This window comes from Triticum aestivum, chromosome 5A, assembly GCF_018294505.1.
Source record: "Triticum aestivum cultivar Chinese Spring chromosome 5A, IWGSC CS RefSeq v2.1, whole genome shotgun sequence".
Taxonomy (NCBI): domain Eukaryota; kingdom Viridiplantae; phylum Streptophyta; class Magnoliopsida; order Poales; family Poaceae; genus Triticum; species Triticum aestivum.
Genome location: NC_057806.1, coordinates 479516704 through 479534515, shown reverse-complemented (window position 1 = coordinate 479534515; position 17812 = coordinate 479516704). Strand labels below are relative to the sequence as shown.

At 49.8% G+C, this 17812-nt stretch overlaps 1 protein-coding gene across 1 annotated transcript; it reads right to left on the bottom strand.

Moving 5' to 3' along the window:
• Positions 1-14196: 14196 nt before the first annotated feature.
• LOC123107258 (cinnamoyl-CoA reductase 1) lies at positions 14197-15912 on the bottom strand. Its single transcript, XM_044529254.1, has 6 exons — positions 15653-15912; positions 15410-15579; positions 15125-15313; positions 14865-15027; positions 14588-14777; positions 14197-14473 (listed from the first exon to the last, which is right to left on the bottom strand). The coding sequence occupies exons 1-6, from the start codon at positions 15789-15791 to the stop codon at positions 14281-14283; spliced, it is 1044 nt and encodes a 347-aa protein (XP_044385189.1). The 5' UTR covers positions 15792-15912; the 3' UTR covers positions 14197-14280.
• Positions 15913-17812: the final 1900 nt, after the last annotated feature.

Genomic DNA, 17812 nt, shown 5'->3' with positions numbered 1-17812 from the left:
GATGCGGATGGACTCAAGTCTAGCAACGGGGGCATATGTCTCACCGTAGTCCATACCTTAGACTTGAGTGTAGCCTTGGGCGACTAGACGAGCTTTGTTGCGGACAACTTGACCATCTTCATCTTTCTTGTTGCGAAACACCCATTTGGTGCCGATGATGTTGTGGTTGTTGTCGGGCTTCTCGACCAATGTCCACACTTGATTTCTCTCAAAGTTGTGTAGCTCTTCATGCATGGCATTTATCCAATCCGGATCTTCCAATGCTTCTTCAACCTTCATAGGTTCAATGCTAGAGATGAATGAGTAATGTTCACAAAAGTTAGCCAAACGAGTTTTAGAGCGAGTGATTCTCTCGGTTTGGATATCATTGTAGACTTGCTCGACGGGATGGCCTTTGGCGACTCTTGCTCGAGCACATGGAAGCTTTTGCTTGGGTCGGGGTGGAACATCTTCTTCATATTGTTCTTCTTCTTCTTGGCCTTCTTCATTGTTGACATTGCCGTTCTCTTGTCGTGGTGGAGAAGGAGGTTGATGAGGTTCATCTTGGTGTACGTCCTTGTTTTCTTCATCTTGGTGTGTCCCACTTGTGTCTGCTTCCAAGTCAACTCTTGGTTCACCTTGTCGTGAGGTGGAAGCTTCCACTTGGACGGGCGAGGTACTCTTCTTCACCTCCGTTGGACGAATCTTGCCGATAGACAAGTATTGAATTGCTTCCAAAGGGTCTTTGTGTCCTACATCAATTGGCAATTACTCTACTTGCGAGCCGTTAGATTCATCAAACTTCACATCTACTATCTCTTCAACCTTTCGGGTGAAATTGTTGTAGACCCGGGTAAGTGTGAGAGTTTGAGCCATAACCAAGTAGGAAACCTTCATGAGATTTAGGGGAAAATTTAGAACGATGATGCTTATCAAGAATGTAGCACTTTGAGCCGAATACTCGAAAGTATCCAACTTGGAGTTTGTTACCAGTGAGGAGCTCGTATGCCGTCTTGTCGAGTAGCTTGTGAAGATACAAGCGATTTGTTGCATGACAAGTTGTCTCAACCGCTTCCGCCCAAAAGTGTTTTGGAGTCTTATACTCATCAAGCATCGTTCTTGCCATCTCAATAAGAGTTCGGTTCTTCCTCTCAACAACTCCATTTTGTTAAGGCGTGTACGTAGCCGAGAACTCCTGTGAAATCCCTTCGTCGTCAAGAAAGGTATCCACATTTGTGTTCTTGAACTCCGTTCCGTTGTCGCTTTGAACCTTCTTGATCTTCACTTCAAATTGATTTTGGGCCTTCCTAGTGAAGCTTTTGAAGATCTTTTGGACCAGCGATTTATCATCAAGAAAGAACACCCACGTAAATCTTGAAAAATCATCGACTATGACTAGACCAAATGAGTTACCACCGAGACTCTTGTAGGCATTGGGACCAAAGAGATCCATGTGAAGTAGATCGAGCGGTCTTCTTGTGGTCAAGATGTTCTTCATGGGGTGACTTCCTCCAACTTGTTTTTCTGCTTGACAAGCACTACAAGGTCTATCCTTGTCAAATATAACATCTTTTACTCCAAGGATATGATCACCTTTAATAAGCTTATCAAGATTTTGCATGCCCACATAACCTAGACTTCTATGCCACAACCAGCCTTTAGCAATTAAGCAAGTTATAGGTTGAGCCTTTTAGTGAAATCAATAATGTAAAGGTCACCTCTATGTATACCGGTAAAGACCATTTTATGATTATCTCTATGAAACACTTGGCAATCTACTTCAGTGAATAGGACGTTGAAACCAAAGTCAGCAAGTCTAGATACGGAAAGTAAATTGTAGCCAAGCGATTCAATGAGCATGACATTTTGTATGGAGCTATCATGTGAGATGGCCACTGTCGGTGTCAAAACCGGCGGATCTCGGGTAGGGGGTCCCGAACTATGCGTCTAAGGCGGATGGTAACAGGAGGCAGGGAACACGATGTTTTACCCAGGTTCGGGCCCTCTTGATGGAGGTAAAACCCTACGTCCTTCTTGATTAATATTGATGATATGGGTAGTACAAGAGTAGATATACCACGAGATCAGAGAGGCTAAACCCTAGAAGCTAGCCTATGGTATGATTGTATGTTGTAGTGGTTCTACGGACCAAAACCCTCCGGTTTATATAGACACCGGAGAGGTCAGGGTTACACAAGGTCAGTGACAAAGGAGGAGATACACATATCCGTATTGCCTAGCTTGCCTTCCACGCCAAGTAGAGTCCCATCCGTACATGAGACGAAGTCTTCAATCTTGTATCTTCATAGTCTAACAGTCCGGCCAATGGAGATAGTCCGGTTGTCCGGAGACCCCCTAATCCAGGACTCCCATAGTAGCCCCTGAACTAGGCTTTCAATGACGATGAGTCCGGCGCGTAGTATTGTCTTCTGCATTGCAAGGCGGGTTCCTCCTCCGAATATACCACGGAAGAATTTGAATATAAGGACAGTGTCCAACCCTACAAAATCAGTTCTACGTACCACCGTAGAGAGAATAATATTTTCACAAATCTAATTTGCTGACTTGTTTTGGCAACACGACATTACATCACGGCCCGGTGATTATTCGAACCGTTTCCTTTAACTAGCCCCGCACATAACGCGAGGCAGTTTTTTGACACGTCTTGTCAAAGCAGAGATCGTGTCCCCCTAATTACGGGATTCTCATCAATACGGTCGTGGGTAACCCAACCGTGTCTAGGACTCCTAGATTATAGGCAAGTCTCAAACGGCTACGGAGAGGACGCTTGATATTCACCCTCTTTATAAAGGGACAAGGCTTTTACTTTTTTCCCTCCCGTGCTCAATCGAATCCTTCCCCCGCCTCGAGTTCTAACACCCAAAGCCCAGGTCAGGTGCTTCAGACCTTCAATCATGTCCGAATCTAGCCTTCAAGGCCGGTGGATGCTCTCCTCCGTTTCGGAAGAGGATATCAAGAAGTTGAGGGAGGCCAGATACCTGACCGCCGAGATTTCACATCGGCTGCCTGCCCGAGGGCAGGTCGTCCCTAATCCTGAACCCAGCAAGAATGTTGTGTTCATCTCCCACTTCCTCTGAGGTCTAGGCCTCACCCTGGATCCCTTTGTTAGGGGTTTGATGTTCTATTACGGGCTAGATTTCCACGATCTAGCCCCGGACTCCTTTCTCCACATCTCGACATTCATTGTCGTGTGTGAGGCCTTCCTCCACATTACCCCTCACTTCGGTCTGTGGCTCAAGACCTTTGACGTGAAGCCGAAGATGGTCGAGGGGCAGTATGCAGTGTGTGGAGGCGCATTAATAAGCAAGATAGCAGGAGCTCCGTGGCCCAAAGGATCCTTTCCAGAGGTGTCCGGATTTTTGCAATAGGAGTGGTTCTACATCACAGCTCCTAGAAGTGCCAAGTGGGTGGCTGCCCCTGCTTTTCGCTCGGGCCCTCCACCACAACTGATGTCATGGATTAGCAGAGGACTGAGCTGGGGTCTAGCCAAGGACGTGCCTATACTGCAGAGCCGCATTCACGATCTCTTCGAAGGAGATTTCAGTCTGGTTACGGTGGCGCAAGTCATGCTGGTTCGTTCAGTCCAACCTTGCAAATGTCGGCCCCTCTGCATGTGGGAGTTCAACCCAAAAGGGTCGCGTACTATTCAGAATTTCCTTGGCCTGACGCGCGAGGAGATGTACAAATCATTCTTCGGACCCCAAATAGAGTGTCCGGATACTACCGAGGATGTGGGCCTGAGCAGCAACCGTACCGCTGACCAAGTAAGTAATCCTTTAGCCGAACACACCATCTCTTATTTACCATGACGTCATTCTGAGAAGTCACTCTTTGACCAGGACTGGCTAACAAAGGCGAAGATGATTCGGTGTTCGGCCCCCCTTCCTGAGGGTTTGGAGAATCCGGTACAGGAAAAGATGCTCGAGCTAGCACCCTACCCGGAGCCCTCAAAGGATGATAAAGGGGGGAATAATGAAGTCGAAAGCGGGCCCCCATCGCTACCAATTCCAACCGAGGGAATGAGCACATCCGTGAGGGAGGATAACCAAGGAGAAGAATCCGACATTCTCTCACTTCAGGGAAGGAAGAGGACTGCCTCTGAAGATTCGGAAACCGAGGCTTCCAAACGGGAGAAGAAGTCTCCACTAGAGGGTCCTGCCTTGGAGGGTGCTTTTGCCGCACAAAGTCCGCACGAGGATCAGCCCTCCAACAAGCTGTAAGTAATCAGAAAGTACTTTAATAGTGGAGATATACTACCTTACCACTGAGGAAAATAACCGAAGCGTTTATCTTGCAGTTCGGATCTTAGCCCTTCTCAGCAGAGCTTGTCTTCAGGGGATCTTCTTTCGGAGATGATGGAGAGCAAAACGCCTCCCCTGGACTCCCCCGCTCAAGAAGCGGGCGACCTTGAAGTGTTGTCGTGGAGGGCCTTTCCGGATCCGGTGAGGCCAGAAGATAATCATGTAGTCACCCGAAGTCCCCAGCGTCCGGCTCTTGAAGAGAGCAAACAAAAGAGTCCGGCACCGTCTGGTATGCGGTCGGACGTACTGAGGGAGCTGTTGGAGCGAGCGGCCATCTCAGAAGAACACCATACGTTGATGGGTACAGTGATGGAAAGAATTTCGGCCGCCGAAAGCGGATTGCATGGAGCCTTTATGAGTCTACTGACGGGCTTTGAGGTACGTGAAACGATATACTTTTTGATAGTACCGCACATTTTTAGGTGTGCCCTGTGTAGATAGTAGCCCCTGAGACTGTGGTCGTCTTCGAGAACGGCGGCGAACAGAGGATCGTAGTCCCAGGTAATAATCATACTGCTTTATGTGCAGGTGATGGGAGCTCCGGTGGCCGGCCGGACTAATGAGTTTGCCGAACTAAAGCGACAACTAGATGCGGCAGACACCGACATCGAGCTTGTTAACAAGCGGCTTGACGAGTCACAGGGTAAGTAATGTTTTTCTGGTGAATGTCACATAATAAGAGCAGCATGATGCCAGTATCTTTAATATGTTGTGACTGCGGACGGAGCTGCCACCGTGGAGACCCTTCGGGTGGAACTTGCCCGAGCCAAGGAACAAGCAAGAGTTAGTAATGCGGCTGCTTTGAAGGCGGCCGAAGAGTTAAGAGCCGAGAAGGCCACGCATTGCAAAAGCAAAGAGAAGATGGCCAAGATGGCCGTAGAATTAAAAGACACTGCCGACCGTTGCCAGTTCCTTGAAAAGGAGAACCGAGTGAAGGCAGCGGACCTTGAAAAGGCCACGATGGTGACCAAAGACACTCGCTCTGCTATGAGGGCGAAGAAGGAGGAGCTGCGCGAAGCCGCGGATATTGCAGCTGGGAAGCTCTTTCTGCTGTAGAGGAAGTTTGGAGATCCGCAGTATGCCCCTCTGGATCGACTGTGGAGTTCGGCAGACGCATATATGGACTTGGCGGCAAGCGCTGTCGATGCGGTCGAATACTTCCGAGATCAGACAGATCGTGAAGTGGACAAGCTGTTCTGGTCGCAATTTAACATTCCAGAGCGTCCGCTTCCCTTGACTGATCAACTAGCCGAATGGGCCGAACTTAATAGGTTGTCCGGACTTGCCATGAGGTCCGTCGTAGATCATTTGTGGCCGGAGAAGCCGAAGCCGAACAACTATTTCAGCTTAGTGCAGCAGTTCCTTGGTGCGGTGCCGCGCATCAATGTGATGAAGAGGTCGGCGTGCATAGAAGGCTCGCGGATGGCCTTTGCCCGTGTCAAGGCATACTGGGCGGAGATGGATGCTACCACTATTGCGGTGCAAGGTTCGGCCATAGGCCGAGTGGCTGCCGAGCACTATTTTGAAGAGGTTGTTGAGGGCGCTCGTTTGATAGAGGCCCAATGCTCGAAGAATATTATGTTTGAGTGACATGTATTCCCATTGTAAACACAATGTTTTTATGAAATGTAGTAAGGCTATATTTATACTTTTGTCGAAAAGTAATATGGTGCCTCCTGTGCGGCCATTTATGTATACATGTGTATAACCTGAAAGATTGCAGTCGTCGGCTTCAGCCACCACGCATATAATGCGGAGGTGTTCGCAGAAGACGCGTGTTCACATTAACCCAACGTCTTGGTCCTATTAAGGAGGTGATAGCGCAGCGAACGAGGCAACTGGACTATAATGCTTTAACACTTTCACTTAGCCATAGGAGTTTGACAGTGGGGCTAGTATATAGCCCCTGGTGGCTCCGCACTCTCCCGGATTCGGGGTGCATACATGCCTGGCCGGGAAACGGCCCTTCGTTAAGGCGGAGGAATTCTAACATTCCGATAGGTCATCGAGTGGTTGACCAGTCTCGTGCTATATCATGACAGTCAGTTTTCGGCTTTCTCTACTGAGGTGCTCGTCCGGGCGAACCAGGGCACAATCGCAGTAGTTCTCCTGGTGCTGCCTTAGCCGATAGAACGGAACGTAAGGCACCAAAACATAGGAGCTGGGCAAACCCAACATTTGACCAAAGACATGATTCGGAGCTGATGCATATAAGGCCAAACTCGTGACACCGAACACTCCTTAAGGTATTCAGTCTTTATGGTATAAACCGGGCCTAAATAGTGCCCTTTGGAAGAAGCCCCTTGTGTCCAGGTACGGGCGTTTATTCTGACATGGCCACATGCCAAGACATCAGCATCCTTCTCAATTGTATTTGAGAATCCAAGGGATGTGTATCAACAAGAGACAGTAAAAAAGGTTTACGCATGGTCTTAATCTAAAAGGACTCCTTGGAGCGGGTCCCTGCTGCACGTCTGTGCCTGTGTCTCTGTTCTGCCGTATCCTGGACGGGTGTAGCACGATGGTCATCTGTAAAAGATAGGAACTTAGGTGAAAAGTTGTCGTGCAGAAAGGTAGTTTTTAAAGAAACCATGTATAATTAAAGATGAGTAAAAATTGCCACTTGTCTGCGCGCGTTGAGCCCCTTGTATTTGTAATAGGGGTGTGGCCATCAATCCGGTATGAATTACATATAGCTGTGTCGGACTCGTCTAACCATGTCCGTGGTCTTGACGACCTATCAAATGCTTTAGTTGGTGAGGCCGTTTTTAGTGTGCGGCTGCCAAGGCAGTCGCACTCTCTTCGGCGCGCACATATCGTTCAATATTTCCATTCACTGTAATGATGCCATGTGGACCGGGCATCTTGAGTGTGAGGGAAGCGTAATGCGGTATTGCATTAAAGCGAGCGAAAGCGTCGCGTCCAAGTAGTGCTTGATAGCCACCTTGGAACGGAGCAATGTGGAAGGTTAAATGTTCGCTACGGAAGTTATCGGGGAAGACGAATATAACTTCTAGTAGCAGGGAGCCCGTGCAATGAGCCCCTAGGCCGGGCGTTACTCCTTTAACGGTAGTATTGCTGAGGCAAATTTTCGTTGGGTCTATCCCCATTTTGCGGATTGTGTCCTGATATATCAGGTTTAGACTGCTGCCACCGTCCATCAGGACTCGTATGAAGTGGTATCCGTCAATTATTGGGTCTAATACTAAGGCAGCCCATCCTGCACGTCGGATACTTGCTGAGTAATCCTGATGGTCAAAAGTGATCGGTTGAAATGACCAGTGACAGGACTTCGCGGTGATAGGCCTTTGGGCATATTTATCTGGGAGTGCTGCTTTGTTTCTCCCCTTGATCACGTGTAACACGTTTACTGTTTTGACTTCTGGTGGAAATTTCTTTTGTTCCCCAGTGTCTTGCTTGAGAGGCTCATCCTCGTCTTCGCTTGGTATATCCTCCCCTTTGTGTACGGCGTTGAGCTTGCCGGACTGCTTGAAGACCCAACATTCTCTGTGGGTATGATTAGCGGGTTTACCAGGGGTGCTATGGATCTGACATATTTGGTCCAGAATTTTGTTGAGGCTGGACAGTTCATCTCTGGCGCCTTTAGAGGGCGGTTTTTGCTGACCTGGCCGAGAGCTTCTGAATCCGGCGTTTACCGCCGTGCTCTTCGGGCTGTCTTCTTTATTCCGACGCTTGTTATTGTTGTTGCGCTGTGATTTCTCGTTTCCATCTCTAACTTCGGATGTACTGGGGTCGCTGGTGCTGCATCTGGCTAGCAAGTTATCCTCACCCACGCAAAAGCGGGTCATGAGGCTTGTTAATGCTGCCATTGTTCTCGGCTTTTCTTGGCCGAGGTGTCTGGCAAGCCATTCGTCACGGACGCTATGCTTAAAAGCTGCTAAGGCTTCGGCGTCCGGACAGTCAACTATTTGGTTCTTTTTAGTAAGAAACCTGTTCCAAAGCTTTCGGGCTGACTCTTCGGGCTATTGAGTTATATGACTCAGATCATCCGCATCCGGGGGTCGGACATAAGTCCCTTGAAAATTTGCCCGAAAGGCGTCTTCGAGCTCTTCCCAGCTTCCAATGGAGTTTTCGAGGAGGCTTTTAAGCCAGTGCCGAGCTGGCCCTTTGAGCTTGAGGGGTAAGTACTTGATGGCGTGGAGATCATCTCCTCGAGCCATATAGATATGGAGGATATAGTCCTCAATCCAGACCCCCAGGGTCTGTTGTTCCATCGTATGCCTCTATGTTTACGGGTTTGAATCCCTCTGGAAATTCATGGTCCAACACCTCATCGGTGAAACATAGGGGGTGTGCGGCACCCCTGTATCTGGGTGTACCGCGTTGTTCGGATGTTTGTTGTGTTGCATCGTATGCTGGAGAGCGCTTGCATGGTCCATAGATGGATCTGGTTGCGCCATCCTTTTGATGCGAGCCCTCACGTGGATCGCGTATTGGCTTATATGTGGCATTGTTTGCCGCTCTATGTTGGCCGTGAGGTCGTCTATCCGGCCAGGTGGCCGTTTTGATTTTTGGTTGCTGGGGATCTAAGGCCTCCTCATAGAATTCGGGTAGAAACTTCCGGTTCGGGTAACTCTTGGTGGGGCGATTGCCGCCGTACTTCGCTGCTGCGTTGAGTACTTTGCTCCATCTGATTCGAATGTGTCTTGTGCAGCCTTGAGTCTTTGCCTCTGCTTTTCTAGACTCCTCACGGTGGCAACAAGCCTTTGACGGGCATTCTGTTGCTCCGGGTGTCTGTCCGGTGTGAGGTCGTCCGGACTATTATTTTTGACAGAGTTAGGTTGTTCGGTTTAATTCTCCGTATTGTCGTGATCCGATGATGGTTCACCCTGCTCTAACGCTGGGTCTATATGATCGTTGTTTCTGTCGAAGCGGGATTTGGAGCGGCGCTTACGCCGCCACTTTGACTGCTTCTCAAGGGAACAACCCTTCGTTGCATCCTTCCGTTCCTCGTCGTCGTTTTCCTTTGGTGTGTCCACCATGTATACATCATGTGGTGAAGTGGGCGTCCAGTGCCCTGGGGGCAGTGGTTCCTGTTCGTCTCCTACATCGTCGTCCATGCTGTCGATGTATTCGGAGTCGGAGTCGAGCATGTCGGTTAAGCCATCGACAGTGGCTATTAAGTGGGTGGTGGGTGGGCGGCGAATTTCTTCGTCATCCGCATCCCAATCCTGCCGGACATAGTTCAGCCAGGATCCTCCTAACAAGGAGAGGGACCTTAATGTGTTCAGTATGTCACCAAAGGGCGAGTGCTGAAAAATATCCGCGGAGGTAAACTCCATGATCGGCGCCCAATCGTATTCGATAGGAACGGGCGCAGGCGGCTCGGAGTCCTGGCCGGAGAAGGATCCGGCAGTTTAACAACACGGCTCTCATGCAAGGTAAGGTCGATGTTTGGCTCGATCGCCGCTGAGGCTAAGGCCTCCATGCCGAGGTCCATCCACCCGTCCATGGACGGCGCAACTGGCTCCGAATTGAGGGTCGGAGCGGCTGCCTGTGCGATCTCCTGAACACTGTCCGATGGTAGAGCTAAATCGTACTCATCGTGACCACATGACGCACAAGGCAGATGCTCGAATCCGTCGAAGATCAAGTCTCCACGGATATCGGCCGTGTAGTTTAAGCTTCCAAACCTAACCTGATGGCCAGGGGCGTAACTTTCAATCTGCTCCAGATGGCCAAGCGAATTGGCCCGCAGTGCAAAGCCGCCGAATATGAAGACCTGTCCGGGGAGAAAAGTCTCACCCTGGACTGCATTGATATCGATGATAGTAGGAGCCATCAAGCCTAACGGCGACGACACAGAGGAACTCTCAATGAAAGCACCAATGTTGGTGTCAAAACCGGCGGATCTCGGGTAGGGGGTCCCGAACTGTGTGTCTAAGGCGGATGGTAACAGGAGGCAGGGAACACGATGTTTTACCCAGGTTCAGGCCCTCTTGATGGAGGTAAAACCCTACGTCCTGCTTGATTAATATTGATGATATGGGTATTACAAGAGTAGATCTACCACAAGATCAGAGAGGCTAAACCCTAGAAGCTAGCCTATGGTATGATTGTATGTTGTAGTGGTTCTACGGACCAAAACCCTCCGGTTTATATAGACACCGGAGAGGTTAGGGTTACACAAGGTCGGTTACAAAGGAGGAGATACACGTATCTGTATTGCCTAGCTTGCCTTCCACGCCAAGTAGAGTCCCATCCGGACACGAGACGAAGTCTTCAATCTTGTATCTTCATAGTCTAACAGTCCGGCCAATGGAGATATTCCGGCTGTCCGGAGACCCCCTAATCCAGGACTCCCACAGCCACCTTACCCTTTGAGTTGTCACCGAAAGTGACATACTTTCGAGGATCGCCATTTTCAGCAAGCTCACGAAACATATCTTTGTCTCCGGTCATATGATCAGTACATCCACTATCAAGGACCCATTCCTTTCCTCCAGCCATGTAGCCGCGAAGATTAGCCAGAAGACTAAAGTGTCTCATCGCATCATCAAGATCATAGTCACTATCATCATCCTCATCATAGTATCCATGTTCAACGTTGTCAAGTGATGGATCAACTCCTAGAGAGGGTAATTCATTAGAAGTATGACTGTAAGAATGTTCATCTCTATGGATTCAAATGACTTCGGAAATGATATTGCTAATAATTCGAACATCTCCTTCGGCACGCATGAGATTACGAAGCTCAAATAGACAATCATCGAACTTAGGATCACTAGTACTCATCTTACTCAAGGCAAAAGACTTATGGAGAATTTCATCTAGATTTTTCAAGGAATAATTTGGGAATCGTTCCTCAAGAAATCTCCATATAGTGTAGGCACAATCAAGAGTAGGTAAGCTAGCAATCAATTTTTTGGGCAAACCTCTAATGATAAGATTGATAGTTCTAAGATTGCGAATCATGTCAAGGTCCTCATAGGGTGTGGGATGCATAGGGTCAATATGAGGTGCACAAGGGCTAGTAATATACTTGTTCAAATGATATTCATTGAAAATCTCAAGCATCTCATTTTTCCACTCATGGAAGAACTCTCCATCAAGAATAGGTACTCTATGTCTAAGACTCCCCAATGTAGACATGTCCATCTTCCTCCAAAGGTGTTTAAACCAAAGCAATGGAGATCAATGCTCTGATACCAATTGAAAGGATCGAGAAGAGGTGTCTAGAGGGGGGTGAATAGACTCTTAGCAAGAAAAGTTGCAGCTTTTAATTTCTTTAAGTTGATGTGGAGTTTTGGCACAAGTTTAAACATTCACAATACATATCAAGTAAGCATGACAAGAGTATATGAGCAGAGGAAAGTAAATCATGCAAGTTGCAAGAATGTAAGGGGATGGGATTGGAGTGTGCAAACGCAATTTGGAGACACGGAGATTTTTTATCTGTGGTTCCGACAGGTGGTGATATCGTACATCCACGTTGATGGAGACTTCAACCCACGAAGGGTAATGGTTGCGCGAGTCCACGGAGGGCTCCACCCACGAAGGGTCCATGAAGAAGCAACCTTGTCTAACCCACCATGGCTATCGCCCACGAAGGACTTGCCTCATTAGGGTAGATCTTCACGAAGTTGGCGATCTCCTTACCCGTACAAACTCATTGGTTCAACTCCACAATCTTGACGGAGGCTCCCAAGTGACACCTAACCAATCTAGGAGACACCACCCTCCAAGAGGTAACAAATGGTGTGTTAATGATGAACTGCTTGCTCTTGTGCTTCAAATGATAGTCTCCCCAACACTCAACTCCCTCTCATAGGATAGGATTTGGTGGAAAGATGATATGAGTGGAAAGCAACTTGGGGAAGGCTAGAGATCAAGATTTATGTGGTTGGAATGGAGTATCTTGACCTCAACACAAGTGTATGTGGTTCTCTCTAAGAAAATGTATGTTGGAAGTGTAGGCATGTTCTGATGGCTCTCTTCATGAATGAAGAGTGGGTGGAGGGGTATATGTAGCCTCCACACAAAATCTAACCGTTACACACAAATCACCAAACTCGGTGGGACCGAATCATACAACTCGGTCAGACCGATTTAGTTCATAATGTGACCGTTAGGGTTTTCGGTGGGACCGACATGATCAACTCGGTGGGACCGATGTGCTAGGGTTAGGGTAAAGCCTCATCTCGGTTGGACCAATTACACAAATTTGGTGGGACCGATTTTGGTAATAAGCTAAACAGAGAGTTGTCCAAGCAAACTCGGTGGGACCGATGTCATGTTTCGGTGAGACCGAAATTAATGCAAAAGGCAACAGAGAGTTTGCAAGCCCATCTCGGTGAGACCGAGATCCCATCGGCGAGACCGAATTGATTAGGGTTTCTGGCAGTGGCTATGTCAAGATAACTCGGTGGCACCAGATAGAAAGTTTCGGTGGGGCCGAGTTTGACTTTTGGTCTGGGACAAATGTGGATATGAGAAAGTGGTTGAGGGCTTTGGAGCATATCACTAAGCACTTTGAGTAAGCAGGCCATTAAGCAACACCTCATCCCCTCTTAATAGTATTAGCTTTCCTATGGAATCAATGTGATCTTGGATCACTAAAATGAAAAATGTAGAGTCTTGAGCTTTGAGCTTGAGCCAATCATTTGCCTTCATCATCTTGAAGGGGTCCCACATTCTCTAGTCCATGCCACTGCACTGTTGGACTTGTCTGAAATATGCTAGATGAAAGTATTAGTCCAACAAGAGATATGTTGACATTAATTACCAAAATCACCCGGGGAGCACTTGTGCTTTCAAGGCGCCAGAGGGTTCCCACGGGCAGGTTGGTGGCGGCACTGTGATGGCTCGGACAAGATGGAGACTTGCGAGCAGCAAGCGGTCGGTCACCTCTGTGCGGCGTGGTGAGCAGCGGTGCTCTCCTGGTGGTGCCGGCCTGGGTTCCATGGAGAGGTGGGTCTTATCGCCTCAAGGTCGTCCCTTGGAGTGGGCGACGACCGTCGCAGGCAGTCCTGGACCTGGCCGGAGGTGCTGGTTGGCTGCGGTTCCTCATGTAGGCTAGGAGTGGATGGTGTGGTCGCGGTTTCCCTGCCAGCCGATCAGTCCTTGGTCCTCGGCTCTGCAGCTACATCGGCAAGTGCTGCGGTGGTGGCGGTGTGAAGCTTCTTGGACCGTGCTACCAAGTCCATGGAGCTGGTGTGATGGGCGACGTGCGGGTGAAAATCTTGCATGGCTTCTGTCGGTCCGGCGGTGATGGCACCCGTGGATGTCATTCCCCTCTTTAGAGGCGTCACCGAGTGTGTTCACCATTTTCTTCACGCTCCTGGAGTTGGTGGATGTCTTCGGGTGAAAGTCTCGATGCGATGTTTGGATTGGCACGATGACTGTGTCCTCGACGTCGCTTCTCTGTTGGAAGCATTGTGTTTGGAGATAAGGCTGACTCCTCGTTGCTCTCCTCCAGCGTCCGCCGCGGTCCTGTTTTTGATCCTCGGTGGTGCTATGTACGTCTGATGGTGGTGCATCCAAGACGGTGCCTTTTCGGAGCGGGTCGAGCCCTGCCATTCATCTGTCACTTTCTCTTAGGCCCTAAGGATAGATGGTGCGTCGGCAACATAAATTCTGCGTAAGTTGTTGGTCTTCGGTGCTTTGTGTCGGTTCATGATAGGCTCTTTTGCGTCGTAGCTTGCTGGATGGTGTTGTTTGTATTTGGGTTTGTCGGTTGTGGTGTCCGTGCTATGATCGTTGTTCGCATCGAGTGGTAGTTTTCTTGTAACTAAAATTGAAGTTATGATATGCCTAGACGTACTCTTAAATTTTTTAGTAATTGTGGTTGTGCTTCTTTTGAACATTGTGCGCGTGAAACCAACCATGTGGCTCATGAGCTAGTTAGCAAGGCGAGGGTTAACACTCGGGGTGCTTGAACAGAGAATTTGCCGTCTTTTATTCGTGGCCTTATTTGTTCGCGAGTGGCGACCCCCAAACTTCTTGGGAAAGTTGCAATCTAGACTTTGTTGAGAAGAGGGGGGAAGCGGCAGGGCGTATCATCACCATCCCCGTCCTCAAGAAACCCAGCCTCCCGGCAGAACTCGACGGTGTCCGTGATCGTCTCCCTCAGTGGCCGGGAGCTCCACCCCAGCTTCTTCAGCTTCCCGGAGGTCATCGGAGCCGTGTGATCCATGTCACGTATGCTCTCCCTGCCGAACACCCAAAGGATGGAATTATCCGTTAGCCCCAGCTTACATGGTAGTAGTACATCTCATTGATCGTCGCCGCCGAATCGTCGGGCGATCAGAATTCGGAAGTCTTACTCGGCTATGCAGGGGTACCCAGGGTACATGTTCTTGAGCAAGCCCAGCAGCTCCCGGGCGGTGATGAAGTGAGGCGCGCAGATGTGCCTGCCGGTGGCCTCGGGCGCCTCGTAGAGCAGGAGCAGCGCGTCGGCGACGTCGCGGACGTCCACGATATGCCACAGCTTGTCCCTCGTCTCGTCAGGGCCTCCTGCACCACCACCAACACACAAGGAATCACGCGACGGAAACAGAGCATGCGCAGCGCACTGTCATGAGTTTATTTGGCGGCTAAAACCTTTGAGGAAGTAGATGAGGAACTGGCTGCTCGTGTTGATGGTCGGCTGGAGCAGGGGGCCGAACACCAGCGCCGGATTCAGAGTCACCACGCGGAGCCCGGTTGCCCGCCCGTACTCGAGTGCCGCCGCCTCCGCCGCGATCTTTGCAACAGGGTACCAGCTCTGCAGGTAATGCGCATAGCAAAATGGCATAGTCAAGGTTGGAGCCTACAAATAATTTTGGTTCAACAAGATCGTAAAGTACACCAGCCAAGGTTACCTCGTTGCTCCTGCAAAATTCTTTGTCTGACCAGCAGCTCTCATCTCTGATTTTACCTTGGGGCCAGTCTTTGGGGTTGATCTCGACGGCGACCATGGACGACACGACGACCACTCTCTCGGCATCGGCGGCAGAGGCGGCCTTGAGCACATTCGTGGTGCCAGTAACAACAGGGCCCAGCATCTGTAGCTGCATGGTTGTGGACGAAAGGAAGACGTTAGTAGTGTGCGTAAATAACAGGAATTGATGCATATCGACAGTTCTTGAGTCATGAAACTTGCTTGCCTCTGGATCGGTTAGGATTCCCGAAGGAACGGGAGTGGCGACATGAAAAACTCCCTGGCATCCCACGATGGCAGCTGCCATTGCGTCGTAATCAAGGAGGTCAGCCTGGAAGAGCCTGAGGTTTTCGGAAGCGTTCTCTAACCGCCTCAGATGGCCGGTCTTCTCCTCGCCTGAAACATGAACAGAAATCACTCGTTGCCCGGCCGGTTATGGCACTGCCGACACGGCCGGGGACGTACGTACCAAGGTGGCGGACGGTGCCGTGGACGTCGTAGCCGCGGGAGAGGAGGAGCTTCACGAGCCACGAGGCGATGTACCCGGCGGCGCCGGTGACGCACACCGTCTTCCCGCTGCCGGCATTTCCCTCAGCGCGCGTCGGCATGGTGCGCTCCGTCTGCCAAGCTCCGGTCTGCGTCTGTTCTTGCCGGCACGGCCGGCCTTAAGTAGATGCAGCTCCACACACACGAGAGCGGATGCAGGTGCAGCTCCCCTCGCAGAAAACGAGAGCAGAAGATGGCAGGACCAGCGGTCCAGCGCCCGGCCGGACACTCATCATCGGCCAGCCCCGGTCCCAGCGAGCCGCTGTCGCTGCCACCCCAAGTTGGCCAACTAGCCTGATCCTGCTTGCCTCCATGGCTGTAGCTATAGCTTCCTAGATGCAGACCCATCCACTACCGGTCCCAGCGAGACGCCAGGCCGCACAGAAGCGCGCACCAGGGCAACCGCCGACGGCGCGTCGTCCGCTGCGGAGTTCACCATCGGGCTTGAGCACGTTCGTCGTGACAGTAACAGCAGGCCACAACATTTGATGATGCATGCATGGTTACAAGTTTCATGGTCATGGCGTGAGCAGGAGGCAGCCCACACGGGTTGTATGTGGATGGACATTAGAATTGTCCACACTGTGGACGCAACTACTTCGTGCCACACGCCCAACAAGTACTACTCATCTTCACTCCACGCGTGTAGCATGAAGCAAAAATGCCCATACGTCCTGGTGCAGCTACGTTAGGTACCCACAGGATGACGATTTAGTTGCCATCCTGGATGGCAGATGTAGTTAACCGGAATGACAAGTGTAGTTGTAAAAGCATGGCAACTCTATCTGTTTTGGTTAACTATAGTTACCATGTATAATTTATGATAGTTGCCGCGTGTAATCAAACTGCAGTTGCCGTGTGTGATTAAGTACTTACCACATATGGTCAAATAGTAGTTGCCATGTGTGTTTACCTAGTTGCCACGTGTGGTCCAGCCATAGTTGTCATATATGGTTAATCACAGTTGCCATGTGTGTTTATTTGGTTGTCACGTACGCGCAACTGCAGTTGCCGTCTATGAAAGAGTCACAGTTGCCATGTGTGTTTACCTAGTTGCCACGTTCGCGTAACTGTAGTTGCCATCCACAACGTACGAGTGTCGTGTGGGCGAAAAGCAGTTTGCCCACAGGCATGGACTAGATGATAGCTGTGTGGACAGAAACTAATTCGCCCACACAGCGCAGCTGGTAAACAGCATGGTGCAGGGCGTGTGGGCAAACTCTACAACGCCCACACACCAGTCCCGTCCTACGTGGCATGCAAATTCTGCCTCAATGTGTCAAGATTCGTGCAAACTACACTGGACGACGATCCACGCATGTGGTCGAGTTGCAAAAGTGCCACATGTGTGGGCGTTAGTATTTTCTTATTTATTTGATTTGATTTGAATTACAAAAAAAATGTTAGTTCTTTTCTAAGGTGAGCTATGGATTTTATTCAAAGTTCAAAACGTCCGGAATACAAGCGGGTAAAATCCCTAGCTTCAGCAACGTTGGCTATGTTGATGTCTGGTGTTAATTGCTGCTATGGGGGGAATTGAGGCAGGAATGTTGGTGCTGTAAGCAAGGTTGTCAGAATCGTGATTTTTAATCGGATCGGAGCTTTGATGGTTGGATCGCAAATCATAGGATCTTCACTACCAGAATCGTAAAGTCGTAGATTCTAAGAACTAAAATCATAGAATCATAGGGGTTAGTTTGGATCGTAAAGTCATAGAATCGTATAACAGAATCGCGATTCTGACAACCTTGGCTGTAAGAAAGTAAGGAATTAAAAAACGAAACTGAGGCCTGCCTCGGGAACACCCGCTTAATCACCATTTTATTACTTGTCGTGCATAAGCTTTTTGTTCCCTCTGCTTCTGGTTTCAGGAAGAGGGCGTCTCAAGGTGCTAGCGGTGGCTCCTCGGCCATGGCAGCGGGTCAGGGGACCGGCAGCAAGAGTTCGAGGGAGACGGTGACGGAGGTTCGTTCCCCTCAACTGGGAACTATGGCACCGATTACGGTTCTGGCCACTCCTCCTGTGCAGAGGGGAGGTGTTGCTTGCCCGAATGGGCTTCGCATTGGCCACTCCTCATGTGCAG